Source organism: Acanthochromis polyacanthus, chromosome 17, assembly GCF_021347895.1.
Source record: "Acanthochromis polyacanthus isolate Apoly-LR-REF ecotype Palm Island chromosome 17, KAUST_Apoly_ChrSc, whole genome shotgun sequence".
NCBI classification, from domain to species: Eukaryota; Metazoa; Chordata; class Actinopteri; family Pomacentridae; genus Acanthochromis; species Acanthochromis polyacanthus.
In genome coordinates this window covers 28,870,556-28,890,228 of record NC_067129.1, presented here as the reverse complement: position 1 = coordinate 28,890,228, position 19,673 = coordinate 28,870,556, and the positions used below count along the sequence as shown (strand labels likewise).

At 41.5% G+C, this 19,673-nt stretch overlaps 1 protein-coding gene across 1 annotated transcript in view; it reads right to left on the bottom strand.

The window, feature by feature from the left end:
• Nucleotides 1-627: 627 nt before the first annotated feature.
• The window catches only part of LOC110971795 (NLR family CARD domain-containing protein 3-like), a 203,123-nt gene continuing 184,077 nt past the window's right edge, over nucleotides 628-19,673 (bottom strand). Inside the window, 1 exon segment of the mRNA XM_051937962.1 lies at nucleotides 628-2,845. Coding sequence (XP_051793922.1) covers nucleotides 2,322-2,845 — 524 coding nt within the window. The 3' untranslated portion in view covers nucleotides 628-2,321.

The window sequence follows — 19,673 nt, the reverse complement described above, 5'->3', positions numbered from 1 at the left end:
CTTGAATTGCTTGGACAGAGTAATATTTTGTGTGGAATAAACTTTTACAACCACAACCTGTTTATCAGAAAAGTACTATTGATGTGGAGTAAACCTTTACAGTTACAAGTACTTGAACAGAAAGAACCATTTTAGGTCGAATAAACCTGTAAAACTCAAATTACTTTTACAGAAAGTAGTACTTTGTATGCAAGGAACCCTTAAAACTAGAAATTCTTGAACAGAAAGCAGGATATTGGGTAGAATGAACCCTTAAAACTCAAATTGCATGGACAGAAAGTGTTATTTTTGGTACAATGAACCTTTAAAACCACAACTTGGGGAAGAGAAAAGTACTGTGTGTGGAGGAAACCTTTAAAACTGCAACTACTTGCAAAAAAAAATGTAGTACTTTGATTCAATAAACACTTTTAAAACTACAAAGACTTGGACAGAAAGTAGTATTTTGGGTAGAATACACTTTTAAAACTCAAATTACTTAGAAAGTGGTATTTTTTGGTAGAATGAACCTTTAAAACCAAAAGCTGCTGATCAGAAAAGTACTACGTATGTGCAATAAACCTCTAAAACTACAAGTATTTGGACAGAAGGAGTATTTTGGATGTAATAATCATTCAAAACTCAAAGTCAAGTCAAATCAAAGTTCTTTATTTGTCTCTTGTGGGAGAAATTTGGGACGGATTAAGAGGGGTACTGCTTCACAAACAATAATAACATTCAGGGCATAAAACCATAAAAACAACAAGCACAGAATCAAAATATACAGAAATAAAAGAAACAATGAACACAGTATGAACAGAGAGCAAAAAAATATATTTTGGTTGGAATAAACGCTTAAAACCATAATTTGTTGATCAGAAAAGTATTATTTATGCGGAGTAAACCTTTAAAACTGTAAGTATTTGAACAAAAAGTAATATTTAGGGAAGAATAAACTTTTAAAACTCAAAATATTTACACAGAAAGCAGTATTTTACATGCGATAAACCCTTAAAACTAGAAGGACTTCTGCTGCAGACCCATAATATTGACTAAAACAGCAACACTAATACAGAACAAATGTCCACTGTGTTCAGTTAGTGTTAAAAAATCAGTTATTGATTAAAAATGTTGAAAATGATTCTAAGCTAGCATCCTGAATGTCACAGTCCAGAGATTAAAAACAGAGTTACTGCACACCAAGATAAGAACAATAAACAGTTTGGCTGAAATCGTGCTCATTTAGTCTACATTTCCAAAGAAGCTCCTGGACAGAAAGTAGAATTATGGACGCAATAAATCCTTAAAACTAGAAGTACTTGAACAGAAAGTAGAATTTTGGGTGGAATGAACCTTTAAAACGTAAACTAGTTGCATAGAAAGTGGTATTTTTTGGGAGAATAAACCTTCTACTAAGTACTATGTATGTGGAGTAAACTTTTAAACTACAACTACTTGGACAGAAGGTAGTATTTTGGGTAGAATGAACCTTTAAAACTACAACAAGTTGACAAATAGATGCTGAAACATCCTCCAGCATTAGTTCTGTTGTGATTATCATCAAATCCAGAGGAAATATCAAACTGTCTCTGGATTATGAAGCAGATCAAACCCAAGACAACGTGAAAAGAGCAACAAAAAAGCTAAATGATGACATTCCTGAGTGTGTAGTCCACAAAAACAAAACACATTAAAAGTCACACAAGATGAAAGCACTGATTCTTTTGATTTAGTTAGACAAAACTGTGAGCAACTAGTTTAATTAAATATCCTCAGCTTCACTTACTGGGTCACAATTATGACCTTTACCTCACAATTTCAAGCTAAAACGTTGATTTCTTTTTTCTTATGAAAAGGCAGATAGTTGACTAAATGAAAAAAGCGCTTCACAATGTTGTGCAGCTTCACATTAAAACTGTAAAAACCTGTTGCTCAAAACACACTGAAAAAGCAATGTCTTTTAGTCTTGATTTTACAGGTCTTAGGTTATGTTCAAATAGCGGTATGTCCTGGTTTCATACTTGGTGGAAGAGAGAAGCTTTATAATGAGGAAACTCAGAGCAGTGATGCAGTGTGACCCTCCATGACCTCAGCTGCAACAAGCTGACGGTTGGTTGTGAAGACACTGATGCCCCCTAGTGGCTGACGGAGCTACAGCAGTCTTTAAACTGGAGCTGACTGTTCTCGCTGCACTGTAGCCCTTCATTTCTGCATTACAGCTTTCCTAGACATCCTCTCCAAGTGTTCAACCCTGAGAATCACGTAATATTTCTGTAGAACATCATGCAGAACTTTCAAGGCAGTCCTCAGATCCCTCAACCGCAAATTAGCAACCGTTAAACTCAACTCAGAACCACTGAGGAACCTGGCAACCACATGAACCCAAATCCAGGATAGAGAGTTTCAGTGAATGTGGTGTTGAAGGTGTGGAGGTGGATCAGAGAGTCAGAGGAGACTCTGTAGAAGGACAGAGTTCCAGCATCAACGTCCACATAAACTGAAACTCTGTGAGAGACTGAGGAGGACCTGATGGATGTTAGACTGTTATTGTGTCTGACAGAGTAACCATCATCAGAGCAGATCAGACTCCAGGACTGATCATTAAATCCAAACATACAGTCATCTCTGTCTCCTTTCCTTCTGATTCCTCTGTAACTCACTGATATCAGAACCTTTCCTCTCCACTCCACCTCCCAGTAACAGCGACCAGTCAGACCAGTTCCACACAGCAGCTGGGGCCAGTTAAACCTGTCTGGATGATGAGGATACGACTGAACCTCCTCCACAAGTGTCACCTTCCTGTTGTCGTCAGACAGTTGGAGGATTCTGTGTGGTGTGTTTGTGTCGACTGTGAGTTGACAGGAATCTGATGGAGAGAACAAACACAACACAGCTGCAGTTATTGATGGATCATGTGATCAGTATTAAAGCTTTGATGATGACCTCAGAGATGTGACACTTTGAAGATGCTTGAATGTGCTGCTTTGTTTCCATCAATCCATTCAAACACACTTACACTTCCTCAGACCTGGTGTCAACCATCGGACTCCAGCAGGCGTCACCCTGAAAGGAGGAGGACGGTCAGAGCAGCAGAGACTCTTTCAGCAGCACACATGGACGTTACATGGCTCTCACACTGTTCCACTGATAAAGGACCAGTCCAACATGGAGACACAGACACCTGAATGCAGCATCTCTAAAGTCCTGTCCTGTGCTCGTCACGTTCCAGCTCAATTTACACTCATTATTCAGCTTTACTCATTGATGCTTCCTCTGTTCATGGAGCGAGGCTAACAGTTTGGCCTGCTTCTTGTCTTTGAGCTAAGCTAGGCTAGGCTAACAGTTCATCCTGATTCCTGTCTTTGAGCTAAGCTAGGCTAACAGTTCATCCTGATTCCTGTCTTTGAGCTAAGCTAGGCTAACAGTTCATCCTGCGTCCTGTCTTTGAGCTAAGCTAGGCTAACAGTTCACTCTGCTTCCTGTCTTTGAGCTAAGCCAGGCTAACAGTTCACTCTGCTTCCTGTCTTTGAGCTAAGCTATGCTAAAAGGTTCCTTCAAAGGTCTGTCTGTACCTGAGAGTTTTCAGTCTACAGTGTGGATCCTCCACTTTAACTCTCAGCATCTCCTCTCCTGAGTCTCCTGGATGGTTGTAGCTCAGGTCCAGCTCTCTCAGATTTGAGGTCTTGAAGCTCAGAGCTGAGGCCAGAGAAGCACAGCCTTCCTCTGTGACCAGACAGCCTGACAGCCTGCACACACAAAACAACACAAACCTGATGGACAACACTTGGATGGATGTTTCTCACTCTTTGTTTTCTTCTTTGGCTTTCAGCTACATTTTGGTCCAGATTTGATGTTTCTGAAGCAAATCAAGAATCAATCTTACATTTTCTTTCAGTTTCAAAGTGTGAATCCTGACCTGAGAGCTTCCAGTTTACAGTGTGGACTCTCCAGTCCAGCAGAAAGACTCTCCACTCCTGAATCCTGCAGGTTGTTGTTAGTCAGGTCCAGCTCTGTCACACTGGAGGACTGGGAGCTGAGGACTGAGGACAGAGCTCCACAGCTTCTCTCTGACAGATTACAGCCACTCAGTCTGAAGAGACAAAGATAAGAAAAGAAGTAAAACATTAAGTTCAGTATATTCTGTCCTATTGAAAAGACAGCAGTGAATTTAACAACAAATACATCCCACTATGTCCATCATACAGCAGCGGTGAGGACAGTCCTCTGTAATATTATTTAAATGTGAAAATAATCCAAAGTGTAGCACATTACAGTAATCAGATTACTTTGAAGCTGAGCAGTAAAGTCTTTGATCTGATTAAAAAACAGACAGTTTAGATTTAGTAAATGAAGCATACAAGTCAAACAGCAAGAAATGAATCCAATAAAGGTCAGTACATCTTTCATTACTGTGATGCTGGATGGTTTCACTACTTTCTATGTCCACTTTTATTTTTGATGATAGATTTAACCCTTACAAGGCCATGTTTCTGGAGAAGTACATATACTAAAACATACAAAACCACCTAATCCATAAAAATATGGATCAAGTCTTGCGAGGTCGCATTGTCGTAGATGTTCGCCATATTGAATTTCGGTCGGTATGCGGCCCCGATAAGAGTTTTGTAATTGCAGCTTCGTTATAACGGCTCATACGGCTTTATCGTTTGAAATAAGCAAATTTGGGGCCAATGTTTATATCTTACCATTGGTCGACTTAAACATACGGGTGTGTGCATATTTTACCGGTATGTTAATTAGCAATCATAAACAAGTCACGTGTGTTGAGCCGAGAATGTTCGGTTTCGGCTGTGTGTACAAGTAAGCGTGAACCGAGTATACTCGGTCCCGGCTTTTTAAGGGTTAATCCTCCTCAGCATGAAGAAAACACATTTCTGCAGAGATGTTCCACCATCTTCAGAGACTATGTTACATTTCTGATGTCACAGAACAAACATTTTCTGATCTCTAGTCCTTGTTGTTCAGGTTCCTTCATTGGGTCCGAGCACTACATGGTGAAACCCGATTGTGAATTATTTTCCCGTTTCTTGAAACTCAAATTTGACGGCCAAAAAGTATTTGAAAATGCGTGATGCTTTGCACAGAAAAAAGTTTTAAAAAGTTGATGTTTTAGGGAAATTGCATAGGTGTGAGCCAAAATGACTCAATCGCGCTACCTGGAAAGTTTGTAACATCTACTGCAGGCAGCACGTTTCACCTACAGCTACAAAATTTGATAGGCATATGCAGCACATCAAGCTGAACAAAAAGTCAGCAGCACCCATATCCTAAACGTAACTGGAAGTCCGCCATTTTCAATTGACTGTTTGAAATAAAGTAAATAAAAACAACAACCAAAAAAAAAAGATGGTAGCACATGGATGCCTCGGTCCCTCCAGAAGACAGCGAGAGCGACAGTTTGCCTGTCCAACACATTCCACAAAACTTACAGCTGAGAGACTTTACTGAGCATCAGGTCATTGAATATTGTTAAATTATGAGTCTTGGTTGTGATTTGGACACATCACGCCAGTACAGAATACTACTGGAGACTACGCCAGCAGTTAACTGAGATAGGAGGAAGAGCAAGCAGTTCGAAAATAAACAAAAGAGAGGGAAGAGAGCCAGGAACCATGCTAGACTAAAGGCTAACCCCTCCAGACCAGCAGTCACTCTTACTCTCCAGTGTCCAGTGGGAGGTGTTTAATCAGAGGACCTGGAGGGAAACACAGCAGCTGTTCTTTCAGATATAAACTGTTGTGCTGAGAAAGTGACTGAAACAAAATCTGTTCAAGTATTTCCAAACCAGAAACTGTGGCCTAACAGTGAAGTGTGAACCCTGCTGAGAGAACCAGACTCTGCCTTCAAACAAGGAACCATCAAACCAACAACGAGACACAGTGGAGCCTGGAGAGGATCATCAGAGACAGAGCACTGATACAAACAGCACATAGAAAGACATTTTTAGAACAGCAGCTTCATGTGAATGTGGCAGGAGATACAGACTTTCATCGGTTACAAGGGACAGCTACACAGCCACAAACCCTGCAGACAGAACTCTCCAAGACTCTCTGAACGTCTTCTTTGTTTACTTTGACCAAATTAACAGAGACCACAGCATCTATCCTGCACGACCAGAAAAAATAATCCCATAAAGCTCCAACAACATCAGGGCAGATTCACCCTGGCTGATGCAGAACAGTTAGAAGTATTTACCACCATCTTCAACCTCATACATCAACAGTCTGTACTCCACACCTGCTTTAAATGGGCCACAATTGTCCTCAAGAAAAGCATAGGGAACTACCTGAACAGCTACCTCCAGTTGCTATAACCTCCATCATCACCAGATGTTTTAAGAGACTGATCCTCCTTTATAATAAATCTGCCATCCCGCCGACCTCAGTCAGTTTGCATTTCCGGCAAACAGAACAGCAGAGGATCCAATCAGAACAGATCTACACACAGCCCTGACACATCTGGACCACAAGAGCACACATGGAAGGAAGCTGCTTGTGGATTTGAACTGAGCATTTACCACAATACTCCACACAGACTGGTCCAGAAACTGAGCAGCCTGGGCTAGGTAGTTCATGGTGCATATGGATGCTGGACTTCCTGAGAAACTGACCTCAGAACATCAGGTGGAGTACCAGATCTCATCTACTCTCATCCTGAACACTGGAACATCTCAGGGCTTTGTGTCCTCAGACTTATGCTAGACTTCCTCTTCACACATTACTGCTCCTCCATCCACCCCAACAACACCATCCTCTAAATGTCTGATGATACCTCCATAGTAGGACTGATGATGGACAAGAATGAGACAGTCTACAGAGAGGAGGTTCATCATCTGACAGAATGGTGATCTGATAACAGTCTGGATGGAAACACAACAAAAACCAAGAAAGCTACGGTGAATTTCAGGAGATTAAAGCACACCAAGTCCTCTGCTATCTGTATCCACAGGAAGGAGGTAGAAATAATATGGTGCTTTCTTTCATCTTTCATGTCTTCAGTCCACATCTCTGCTGATCACACTGGTCCACTAAGGTCTCCCATCAGGTGCTGGAGGCCCAACAGAGACTGTGAACCTGACTCACCTCCTCAACACCTGCAGACCAACTTCTTTAGGTCGACCACAGGAAACCTCTTGATCTCCTGCTGCTTGGTGTGGTTCAGTAGCTGTGCAGCAGACCATCTGTTCTATTCTATTCTATTCTCTCTCCCATCGACATCCAAAATGTGGAAATCCAGAGACGTTGAAAACTAATCTGATCTGCTGCCTGGAGAGTTGATCTGGGAATTTTGGTCGGAGGCCCATGAAGAACGGTCAGCATTCACATCTTCCTCTCCTGAAATTATTGTCTTGGTCACACATGAGTTCTGAAGTACTTGCCCAGACATTGTTCTCCACATCTTCTCATTCCTGCTTCCTGTCCAACAGCTGAACTGAGTTCAATGATTAAACAAACTGAACATCAAATGTTTGTTCTGGTGTTTCCTTTTCATAAAAATCTGCCTGAAAGATTCTGTTTTGTAAAACAGTGGAAACTAAAAGAGAATCTGGAACAAAGGCTTCACAGGTTCTTACAGGTTCTGGTTTCTGTGATGCAGGTTCCAGGTTGTTCAGTTCCTATAGTGGAAGAGGCCTCATTAAGAGAAACTAATGCTAAAGGTCTGTAACAGAACTGATTTCAGTCATATAAATACAGAAAACTTCCCACCTCAGCTGTTCTGCTCATCATGAATAAAAACACATTTTAAATGGTCATCAGTTGAACAGGTTGATTAGCCCTGACCTGAGAGCTTCCAGTTTACATTTTGGACTCTCCAGTCCAGCAGAAAGACTCTCCACTCCTGAATCCTGCAGGTTGTTGTTACTCAGGTCCAGCTCTGTCACACTGGAGGACTGGGAGCTGAGGACTGAGGACAGAGCTCCACAGCTTCTCTCTGACAGATTACAGCCACTCAGTCTGAAGAGAAAAAAAAGCAGATTATACTGATGAAACAGCAGCAAAATGAAAAAGTATCTTCAGTCTCCAACTACTTACAGAACTTTCTTGGAGGCTTTGACCACTGGCAGCAGCCTCAGAAGAACATCCTCTGAAGCAGAGTATTTCTTCAGGTCAAACACGTCCAGATGTTCTTCGGATGACAGTAAGATGAAGCCCAGAGCTGACCACTGAGCAGGAGACAGTTCATCTGTGGACAGACGTCCTGATCTCAGGGACTGTTGGATCTCCTCAACTAGAGAAACATTGTTCAGTTCATTCAGACAGTGGAACAGATTAATGCTTCTCTCTACAGACACATTCTCACTGATCTTCTCCTTGATGTACTCGACTGTTTTCTGATTGGTCTGTGAGCTACTTCTTGTCTGTGTCAGCAGGCCTCGTAGGAGATTCTGATTGGTCGGCAGTGACAGACCCAGGAGGAAGCGCAGGAACAAGTCCAGGTGTCCGTTTGGACTCTTTAAGGCCTCGTCCACAGCTGTTTGGTAGAAAACTGTTAAATAACTTTGGTATAGTTCAGACCAACGGGATGTTGTTTGTTGTTCTTCCAGCAGGTTGATTCCAGAGTTGATGAAGGTCTGATGGATATGAAGAGCAGCCAGAAACTCCTGAACACTCAGATGGACGAAGCAGAATGCCTTGTCCTGGTACAGCCCTTTCTCCTCTTGAAAGATCTGTGTGAACACTCCTGAGTACACTGAGGCTTCTTCCAGATCGATGCCACACTCTGTCAGGTCGGACTCATAGAAGATCAGCTTTCCTTTCTGCAGCTGATTAAAAGCTAGTTTTCCCAGAGACTCAATCATCCTCCTGCTGTCTGGACTCCACTGTGGAGCTGTCTTTTTTCCTCCTTCATGCTTCACCTTCTTTTTGATCTGAACCACCAGGTAGTGGATGTACATCTCAGTCAGGGTTCTGGGCAGATCTTCTTCCTCTCTCTCTCTCTTTTTCAGCAGCTTCTCCAGAACTGTAGCAGTGATCCAGCAGAACACTGGGATGTGGCACATGATGTGGAGGCTTCGTGATGTCTTCATGTGGGAGATGATGCTCTTGGCCTGCTTCTCATCTCTGAATCTCTTCCTGAAGTACTTCTCCTTCTGTAGGTCGGTGAACCCTCTGATCTCTGTCTCCATGTCCACACAGTCAAGAGGGATCTGATTGGCTGCTGCAGGTCGTGTGGTTATCCAGAGGCGAGCCGAGGGCAACAGTTTTCCACTGATAAGTTCCCTCACCAGGACTTCTATTTTAGTTGACTTTGTTACGTCCACGGAGTGAATGTCATTGACATCAAAGTCCAGATGAAGGCAATTCTCATCCAGTCCATCAAACACAAACAGCAGTTTGAATCTGCTCTTGTGGTAGCTGCTGTTTCCTGATGACTCCAGAGCTGTAAAGATGTCATTCAGAGCCTTCTCTGTGACACCTTTAGTTTCTGGGATACAGACATGAATGAGCTCTGCCAAACCAAACTCTTTTCCCTGCAGTGAATTCAGGGCACGGAAAGTAAATGGGAAAATAAGATGCACGTCATGATTGGTTCTTTCTTCGGCCCAGTCCAACACAAACTTGTGCACAAGGAATGTTTTTCCAATCCCTGCAATCCCATTGGTCAGCACTGTTCTGATGGGTATGTCTTTTCCAGAAGGATGATTGAAAATGTCACTGGGTTGGATCTGTTTCTCTGTATCTGATGGCTTCCACACCTTGTCAATCTGTAGGACCTCATGTTGTGTGTTGACGTGCACGTCTCGGCCAGCAATGATGTACAGCTCTGTGTAGGTATCAACCAGAAGCTGCTTATCTGCTGCACATCCCTCTGCCACGCACCGAAATTTGTCACGGAAGGTTGACTGAAGTTTCTGTTGGTAATATCCGATGGGTTCAGGTAACGGAACAGTCTCATCTGTGTCAAACATGAAGGGAACAGTGTGAGGTGTGTGTCCACGGAATCTCTGTTGTTGTTAGAAAAACACAAGCAACTAAAAAGAGGTTGGACTTTTAATTAGCTTCCAATAACAACTGATGGTAATAAGAAGTTGGGCAATTGTGTGAATGAGATTTTTCTAAATTTATTCCTGGAGGTTTCATCCTAAACTCTACACATAATACCGTAACTTACCCTGATCATTTTAAGGAAATTGACTGAAAAAACTGACTGAAAGGGCAACTCAGCTAAAGGACTATCCAAATGGTTAACTGTCAGAGAAAACAGGACAGGAATTTGGATGGAGGCTGTCAGAAGGTAGGCGAGTTTCCTCAACTTCAATTAAAGCTGTTCTTAGAGTTCCTAGTAGGGCAGGGCTTCTCAATTTTTTTTCTGCCAGGCCCCCTTCAGAGGACAATAACTTCCGTGCCCTCCAGGTAAATACACAAAGTAAGTATATATATATATATATATATATATATATATATATAAGTATATATATACGTACACTATATTGCCAAAAGTATTTGCTCACCCATCCAAATAATCACAATCAGGTGTTCCAATCACTTCCATGGCCACAGGTGTATAAAATCAAGCACTGGGCATGCAGACTGCTTTTACAAACATTAGTGAAAGAATGGGCCGCTCTCGGGAGCTCAGTGAATTCCAGTGTGGAACTGTGATAGTGTACCACCTGTGCAACAAATCCAGTCGTGACATTTCCTCGCTCCTAAAAATTCCTCAGTCAACTGTCAGCTGTATTATAAGAAAGTGGAAGTGTGTGGGAACGACAGCAACTCAGCCATGAAGTGGTCGGCCACATAAACTGACGGAGCGGGGTCAGAGGATGCTGAGGCGCATAGTGCCAAGAGGTGGCCAACTTTCTGCAGAGTCAATGGCTACAGACCTTCAAACTTCATGTGGCCTTCAGATCAGCTCAAAAACAGAGCTTCAGCAGAGACCTTCATGGAATGTGTTTCCATGGTTGAGCAGCTGCATCCAAGCCGTACATCACCAAGTGCAATGCAAAGTGTCGGATGCAGTGGTGTAAAGCACGCCGTCACTGGACTCTAGAGCAGTGGAGACGCCTTCTCTGGAGTGACCAATCACCTTCTCCATCTGGCAATCTGATGGATCAGTCTGGGTTTGGCGGTTGCCAAGAGAATGATACTTGTCAGACTGCATTGTGTCAAGTGTAAAGTTTGGTGGAGGGGGGATTATGGTGTGGGCTTGTTTTTCAGGACCTGGGCTTGGCCCCTTAGTTCCAGTGAAAGGAACTCTGAATGCTTCAGCATACCAAGACATTTTGGACAATTCTATGCTCCCAACTTTGTGGGAACAGTTTGGAGCTGGCCCCTTCCTCTTCCAACATGACTGTGCACCAGTGCACAAAGCAAGGTCCATAAAGACATGGATGACAGTCTGGGGTGGATGAACTTGACAGTTTTTTTTTAATTGTTTGTCTACCAAGAAAACCGATAAAATAATGTCTGGATTTTGCCAGCATTCACCAGCGTGCAAATGATCACATCATCAAACTGCGTCCTGAAGTGTGTAAACAACCGTGTCAGATTTCCGGTGTGCTGTGCTGGTGTTTGGCTGGAAAAAAAAGATAGGACCACATTGTCAGTCGAGTTCATGTACCAATGGAATGAGGGGAATGCAACTTTTGCTCTCAACCAAACTAATATCACTAGCCAATGGGGAGTAGAGTAGAGGCGGGTCTTAGAAAGACGTTGAGATCCAGCTGCAGGTGAGTCCATTGTTGTCACGGTTACAGTGACACAGACATACAGAAATCTTTTTTAAAAAATCTGTGGATCCAGACTACAAGTCGCATCACGGCTAAAATCTAATCACTTGGACTTTGTGTCATTTCCAGAAGTGGGTAGTAAAGGGGTGGACTGGTGCAAAAAATCAGCCCTGGCAATTTTGGCAGAGACCGGCCCACAACATTATCAGTTGACTGAATCAAGCACTAATTTTTGAATGCAAGGAAAAAACTGACAGAAAGGTCGGATTTTTTTATAAAAAAAAAAAATCAAAAACATCTTTAGAGACCTACACAAACTTGTTGGTAAAAAAAAATTGCAACAGAGACATTCAACTAAAATTCAAAGTGGTCCAGTCAAAGAAAATGTATTAAAGCAAAGGCCCAGAACATCATAATGTGTAACTGAATTAGTCTGATATATGTGGATGCAACCTAGTAGTTTTATTAGTGTCTACATGCAATCAATAACATTGTGGGGTCTCTAAGCAGCTCCTTCAGCAGCAGAATGAGACATCCACCCTGTAAGAAGGAGCGCTATTGCAGGTCATTCATTCCATCTGTTGTAAGACTGTACAACATCAGTATCAGTGGCTGATGTTGACATAAACTGGACCATATCATATCACCTTATATCAGGGTAGCTGTGGATCAGGTGGTAGAGCGGGTTGTCCAATGATCGAAAGGGTGGCCGTTCGATTCCCACTCTTTGTACACACTGGTGTGTGAATGTTGGTGGTGGTCGGAGAGGCTGTAAGCGTGGATTGGCAGCCACGCTTCCATCAGTCTGCCCCAGGGCAGCTGTGGCTACAAATGTAGCTTACCACCACCAGAGTGAGAATGTGTGAGTGAATGAATAATGGATCCAGTGCCCAGAAAAGTGCTATATAAATGTAATCCATTATTTATGATTATCTTAAACCACAGGAAAATTTGCACAATTCCTTGCACTGCTGGCATTTTCTGCACTTTTACAGTTACATTTATTCCACAAGGCACTTGATGCTGATGTCACTTATAGTGAAGTAGCACTGTATTCATTTTTCATTCTTAATTCTTGTACACATTGTTGGTTGGTGCTGCTCTGAAAGATTTTTGCTGCTGTAACACTAGAAATTTCCCCTGAAGTGGGGAGTAATAAAGGATTTGTTATCTTATCTTAACTGTCAAAATCAAATAAATTCAGTATGGTTTTAAAACATTTTAACAACATTTATTAGTAAATAACTTTTGATATAACTGTACATCTTAAAATAGAGTGCAAAACTTCAAAATAATGACTGAACAACCTGAATCAACTCATATACATCTTAAATAATACCTAAATCTAATAATAATAATAATAATAATAATAATAATAATAATAATAAGCAATATCTCTTCTGCTTAATGGGAGAACTGAGCTGCAGCTGCCAGTATTTTGAATCTGGTCTGAATGGTGTCAGGGTCATTCTCAGACACAAGTGGAGCTTGATGGGGAGTCTGGAACCATATTTAGTTGTGATTATGTTCATACTTGAAAAGCTGCCTGTTTAGTCGAACATAGTCGGCATGTGCAGGATTACTTTCTTCTCTGTGTCACGTTATTTGTCCCTCTATTTGGTCTGTTCTCCTCTCCTCTGTCCCTTTCAACTGTTTTCTGAATGCAGAGCTTTGATGTTTAGCCGTTAAACTTCAGTGTCTGCAATACAGAGACTTCAATGGCTGAGGAGCATCACGTGGGATGTCTGAACTCGTACGTAATTGGTCTATGTGTTTCCTGAGCTGATCAACCAATGCCGTAAACACTGGAAAAGCCATTACAATTTACTGTACTGGTCCGGGCGAACCTGTTGATCAGCCCCTACTAGGCATCGTTCCACCCAGACTTTGCCTGGTATGCCAGATGGCCAGTCCACCCCTAGGTAGTAACGAGTTATGTTTACTCCGTTACATTTACTTAAGTAACTTTATGAAAAAAAATGTACTTCTGAGAGTAGTTTTCCTCTGTCATACTTTTAAGTTTTACTTGAGTAGATTTGTGAAGAAACACTACTCTTACTCCATTACACTGGGCTGCATTCAACTCTTTACTATTTTATTTACCACATTAGATATGCTTTATTTTGCCGGAGTGATGCCCCCAGTGGATCTACCACATGACTGTGTTTCACCAATCAGACAAAGCAACAATCGTCACGTGACTCCGTTTCATCAGACAGGACCATGCGGTCACATGACCACATACAACCTGTGGCAGCATAGTGGCACAAACTCTACACACGTAGCAGACGGAATGAAAAAATGGAGGCATTTTTGAGAAGTTTGATGTTGCTTCGGAGTCCAACAACATTAGCATAGTATGTGCATGGATATCTCCATCTTCAGCTTCTGTCTTCTGTTTACTAACACGGCCAAAGTGAAGCATGACGTCAGGCTTGGTAGGTCCACGTGATACAGCGAGGGGTGGGGGGTATGGGGTCCGAATATTCAGATATTGGGGTTCAGCCCTAGTTACACACGTGGACAAAATTGTTGGTACCCCTCAGTTCAAGAAGGAAAAACCCACAATTCTCACTGAAATCACTTGAAACTCACAAAAGTAACAATAAATAAAAATTTATTGAAAATTAAACAATCAAAATCAGCCATCACTTTTGAATTGTTGATTAACATAATTATTTAAAAAAACAAACTAATGAAATAGGGCTGGACAAAAATGATGGTACCCATAACTTAATATTTTGTTGCACAACCTTTTGAGGCAATCACTGCAATTAAACGATTTCTGTATTTGTCAATGAGCGTTCTGCAGCTGTCAACAGGTATTTTGGCCCACTCCTTATGAGCAAACAGCTCCAGTTGTCTCAGGTTTGATGGGTGTCTTCTGCAAATGGCATGTTTCAGCTCCTTCCACATATGTTCAATGGGATTCAGATCTGGGCTCATAGAAGGCCACTTTAGAATAGTCCAACGCTTTTCTCTCAGCCATTCTTGGGTGTTTTTGGCTGTGTGTTTTGGATCGTTGTCCTGTTGGAAGACCCATGACCTGCGACTGAGACCAAGCTTTCTGACACTAGGCAGCACATTTCTCTCCAGAATGCCTTGATAGTCTTCAGATTTCATCGTGCCTTGCACACTTTCAAGACACCCTGTGCCAGATGCAGCAAAGCAGCCCCAAAACATTACTGAGCCTCCTCCATGTTTCACCGTAGGGACAGTGTTCTTTTCTTCCTATGCTTGGTTTTTGAGTCTATGAACATAGAGTTGATGTGCCTTACCAAAAAGCTCCAGTTTGGTCTCATCTGTCCAAAGGACATTCTCCCAGAAGCTTTGTGGCTTGTCAACATGCATTTTTGCAAATTCCAGTCTGGCTTTTTTATGAGTTTTTTTCAGCAGTGGTGTCCTCCTTGGTCGTCTCCCATGAAGTCCACTTTGGCTCAAACAACGACGAATGGTGCGATCTGACACTGATGTACCTTGGCCTTGGAGTTCACCTTTAATTTCTTTGGAGGTTGCTCTGGGCTCTTTGGATACAATTCCAACGATCCGTCTCTTCAATTTGTCATCAATTTTCCTCTTGCGGCCACGTCCAGGGAGGTTGGCTACTGTCCCGTGGGTCTTGAACTTCTGAATAATATGAGCCACTGTTGTCACAGGAACTTCAAGCTGTTTAGAGATGGTCTTATAGCCTTCACCTTTAAGATGTTTGTCTATAATTTTTTTTCGGATGTCCTGGGACAATTCTCTCCTTCGCTTTCTGTTGTCCATGTTCAGTGTGGTACACACCTTTTCACCAAACAGCAAGGTGACTACTTGTCTCCCTTTAAATAGGCAGACTGACTGATTATGAGTTTGGAAACACCTGTGATGTCAATTAAATGACACACCTGAGTTAATCATGTCACTCTGGTCAAATAGTTTTCAATCTTTTATAGAGGTACCATCATTTTTGTCCAGGCCTGTTTCATTAGTTTGTTTTTTTAAATAATTATGTTAATCAACAATTCAAAAGTAATGGCTGTTTTTGATTATTTAATTTTCAATAAATTTTTATTTATTGTTACTTTTGTGAGTTTCAAGTGATTTCAGTGAGAATTGTGGGTTTTTCCTTCTTGAACTGAGGGGTACCAACAATTTTGTCCACGTGTGTATAATGTTATTTTCTATCTACAGAGCCTGTGCCATTTGGAGGCAAGTGAAATACAGTATATCTTGTCACTGGAAGTACACTCAAAAAAATAATTTGTTGGAATTACTTAATACAGTTATGTCAACAATTTCCACGAAACCGAGTTGTGTTCGGCCTAATTTAATAATAGTGTTAATGTGACAAGAACAACATTGTGTACAAACAACAAGACTGCACTGAATAATTTCAACATTATCTGGTCAAGTTAGACCTAATTAACAGGTCTGTGTTCAGCTAACTTAACTGTTGGACCTGTGTTACTCTACTGGATTTAGTTAAAGCATTTAAACCACACCTTGTACTTCCAAATTAACTGACGTAAATAATTGGCATTTTGTTTACTGAATTGGGTTTCATTGCTATACTGACAGTAGTTTCTTTTTTAATTTTTTGCCTTTTCAGTTTTATTTGATAGGTGCAATAATAATAATAATAATAATAACAAAATGCCTTTAATTTATAATGCACTTTACATACAAAATCTCAAAGTGCTACAGTAGTGAAATAAAATTAAAAGAAACATATCAAAACAGTCGCAATACATTAAAACTTAAATAAGAATGTCTTTAGCCCTTTCTTGAATGACTCTAGGGACTGTGGGGCCCTCAGGGGTGGTGGTAATGTTTTCCACAGTTCTCTCTCTCTGTCGCCCATTGTTCACAGGTGCAGTGCAGAAAGACAGGAAACAAGGGAGAAGAGTGGGGGGGAAGACAGGCAGCAAAGGGCCGCGAGCGGGAACCAAACCCCGGCCGCTGCATCGGGGACCAGTTCCTGTACGTGGGTCGCCCGCTCAACCCACTGAGCTATAGGGGTGCCCAATAATGACAGTAGTTTCAAGTAGATTTTCTAAACCTGACTATGTCAACACACACTGAAGTTAAGTTATTCCAAATTAAAATACTTTGGTTCAGTGAAACATCATATTTATCTTGAATGAAACAAAACAGCATTTGATAACAAACCTGCAGCTGCTGGAGTTCAAACTAACGGAATCATATGTACAGTATGTATCTAAAATCACGTCAATATTTCCCATTTTTGTACATTTTTCTTCCCAATGTTTTACAATGTTAAAAGAGTAAAATAAAAATTGGGCCTATTCACTCATTTGGCATCCTCTGAAATAGCTGGTGACTTTCTAGACACAAATCCAAATCAAGAGACCATAAAACCAACAATAGGACTATATGGCATAATGAGGAGTAAGCGGTAGATGGATGGATGTTTCCATACAATGATGCCTTCAGTTAACCTTTGGCCTTTACCTTCATGGTGCCTCTGAACATGCTTATTGTCTGGCCTACGGAAACACGTCTCGGACATTCTTAGTGTGTATGGTTGTGATTCACGCAACACGGTTTCATTGTACTTGTGTAACTGGCTTATGTGGCTGTAACAAGTCTTCAAATTAAGTTAAACTTGCTAAAGTGCACTAAGTTTTAAAAGCTAACATAAACGTGTTAATTACATTTGGTATAGGGACATTAAAGTCAACAACCCACAAAGTTCATTTTTTGAATGTAGTCAGATGGAGTACTTACCACCACCTACTGACCTTTTTAGTATTCCTATAATCTACATTCTGAATTTGTGAAGGCAGATATCTCAATTTCTTATTAATTGGCTAGATTGTAGTCCGACCCCCACCCAAAAGGAAAAAATTTAGTCTTAGGCAGAGGCGTCACTCGGTTTTATGGACGGGGGGGCTTAGCCCCCAGGAGATGCACAGGATGTGAGTGAATGTTTAATTTCACAAACAGCTAAAAAATAAAACTGAGAAATTGCTTTCTCACTTTTTGGACCGATTTAGATTTATTCAGAGATTCTTTACTGTGTAGATGTTTTAGGCCACGGTGGCCATGACTTTTGTTCACAAGACAATAATTCAGGGCTGCCATCTTGTGACCAGACTTTAGAGTGAGATTTGGTTTGTGTGTGATGCTGGTGGGGGGTCTGTGGGCCCTCCCTCAGAAAATTTAGAAAATTATTGATCCTATTTCCTGCATCCTGGTGTATTTTAAGAGCATTTTGTTAAAATCTTATTACAGAGATAACATTAAGGGATAATAAAAAAACATTGAGCTTAAAAAAAGCAGAAAGAAAACAGAGCAAGGTCAGGCAGTATGGAAAATAGTTCTTGATGTAAAATATGGATGAAAGTTCTGTGGCTGGATGAGCACAACACATTTCAGTATTTTCCATAAATATCTGCATGATTGAAATAACTCCAGCAACCACTTTGTAACATTTGTCTTGGAGAATTTCAGTGTAGGCTGCACAGTGTCGTAGTGGTTAGCACTTTCGCCTTGCAGCAAGAAGATCCCGGTTCAAATCCCGGCCTGGGCCTGGGATCTTTCTGCACGGAGTTTGCATGTTCTCCCTGTGCATGCGTGGGTTTTCTCCGGGTCCTCCGGCTTCCTCCCACAGTCCAAAAACATGCTGAGGTTAATTGGTTACTCTAAATTGTCCGTAGGTGTGAATGTGAGTGTGATTGTGTGTCTGTATATGTAGCCCTGTGACAGACTGGTGACCTGTCCAGGGTGTCCCCTGCCTTCACCCGAGTCAGCTGGGATAGACTCCAGCACCCCCCATGACCCTCGTGAGGATAAAGCGGTGTATAGCGGATGGATGGATGGATGGATTTTAATGCACTCAGCAGCTTCAAGTTGACCACATCAGACAACTAAACAATAAAAAGTGCTGAAGCAAAAACAAAACATATCTTCAGAACTTAAATTATCCATTCACTGAACAGAATTACAATCAGACACTAAACTCTGTCCCACAAGAGCAGAGCGAAATGGACTAAACCCAGGACTAAATGAATGAATAACTTATTAACTAGGCCCAAAAATAAATAATAAAGACTAGTGGTGCAATGGATCACTAAACTCACGGATTGGATCGGTCCTCGGATCAACCAGAAGAAAAGAAATTAAAGAAGAAATTAAAGTTGTTTAGGAGAAACTACAAATGATACACGACAAATCAATATTATAGTTTATTTTTTTCTTTTTTAAATATATATTTTTCATATAAAAAAAAGTGTCAGTAACTGACATCAGTCAGAAGTTTGAAAAAAAAATCTCCACTTCCTCTCAAACCTCCGGGACTGGCGGCGGAGTCTGCCACGGACCGGGCCGTAACCGGATTTTAAGTGAGGCCGTACGCTACCCGAAAGGACAAAGAGGGCATCGACGGTGGTAGGTGGGTTGGAGTGGCATGCCGGTTGGAAATGTGAAGCATTGCCTGGTGGCTGAGATGTTAGTGTTAGCTTGTTAGCATAGTTTGGCCACTGCTCTGAGGCTTGAAGGCTGTGGCTACAACTGAACTATAATCACACACATCATCTGCTGCTGCTCTGGGGCCTGGAGATTGTGGGCTATACTGAGTCACACACCATCTCCTGTTGCTCTGAGGCCTGGAGGCTGTGGGCTACAATTGAGCTACAGTCACATTCCATCTGCTGCTTGCCGGATTTAATGGTAAGGTGATTTTGTTTAACGACTGGATAACGACTGGTGAAAGCATCGATTTGGCTCGGAAAAGTTCAATCCTATCGGGCAGCTACCTGCTATTAAGCTAAATGGAGCTAAGCTAACCCCTGATCTGAGCCAAGCATTGAAATAGCTGTTGTTATACAAACTGTTAAAAATGGCAAAAAGGAATGAGGACATTAAGGACATAAAGAGATCGCTTGATTTCCTATCCGAGGAAGTTACAAGGGTTTCCACGCAACAGAAATTAATAATGGATTTAATGAAGGAAATAAAGGACCTCAAACAGCAAAATGAACAAAAGGATACGATC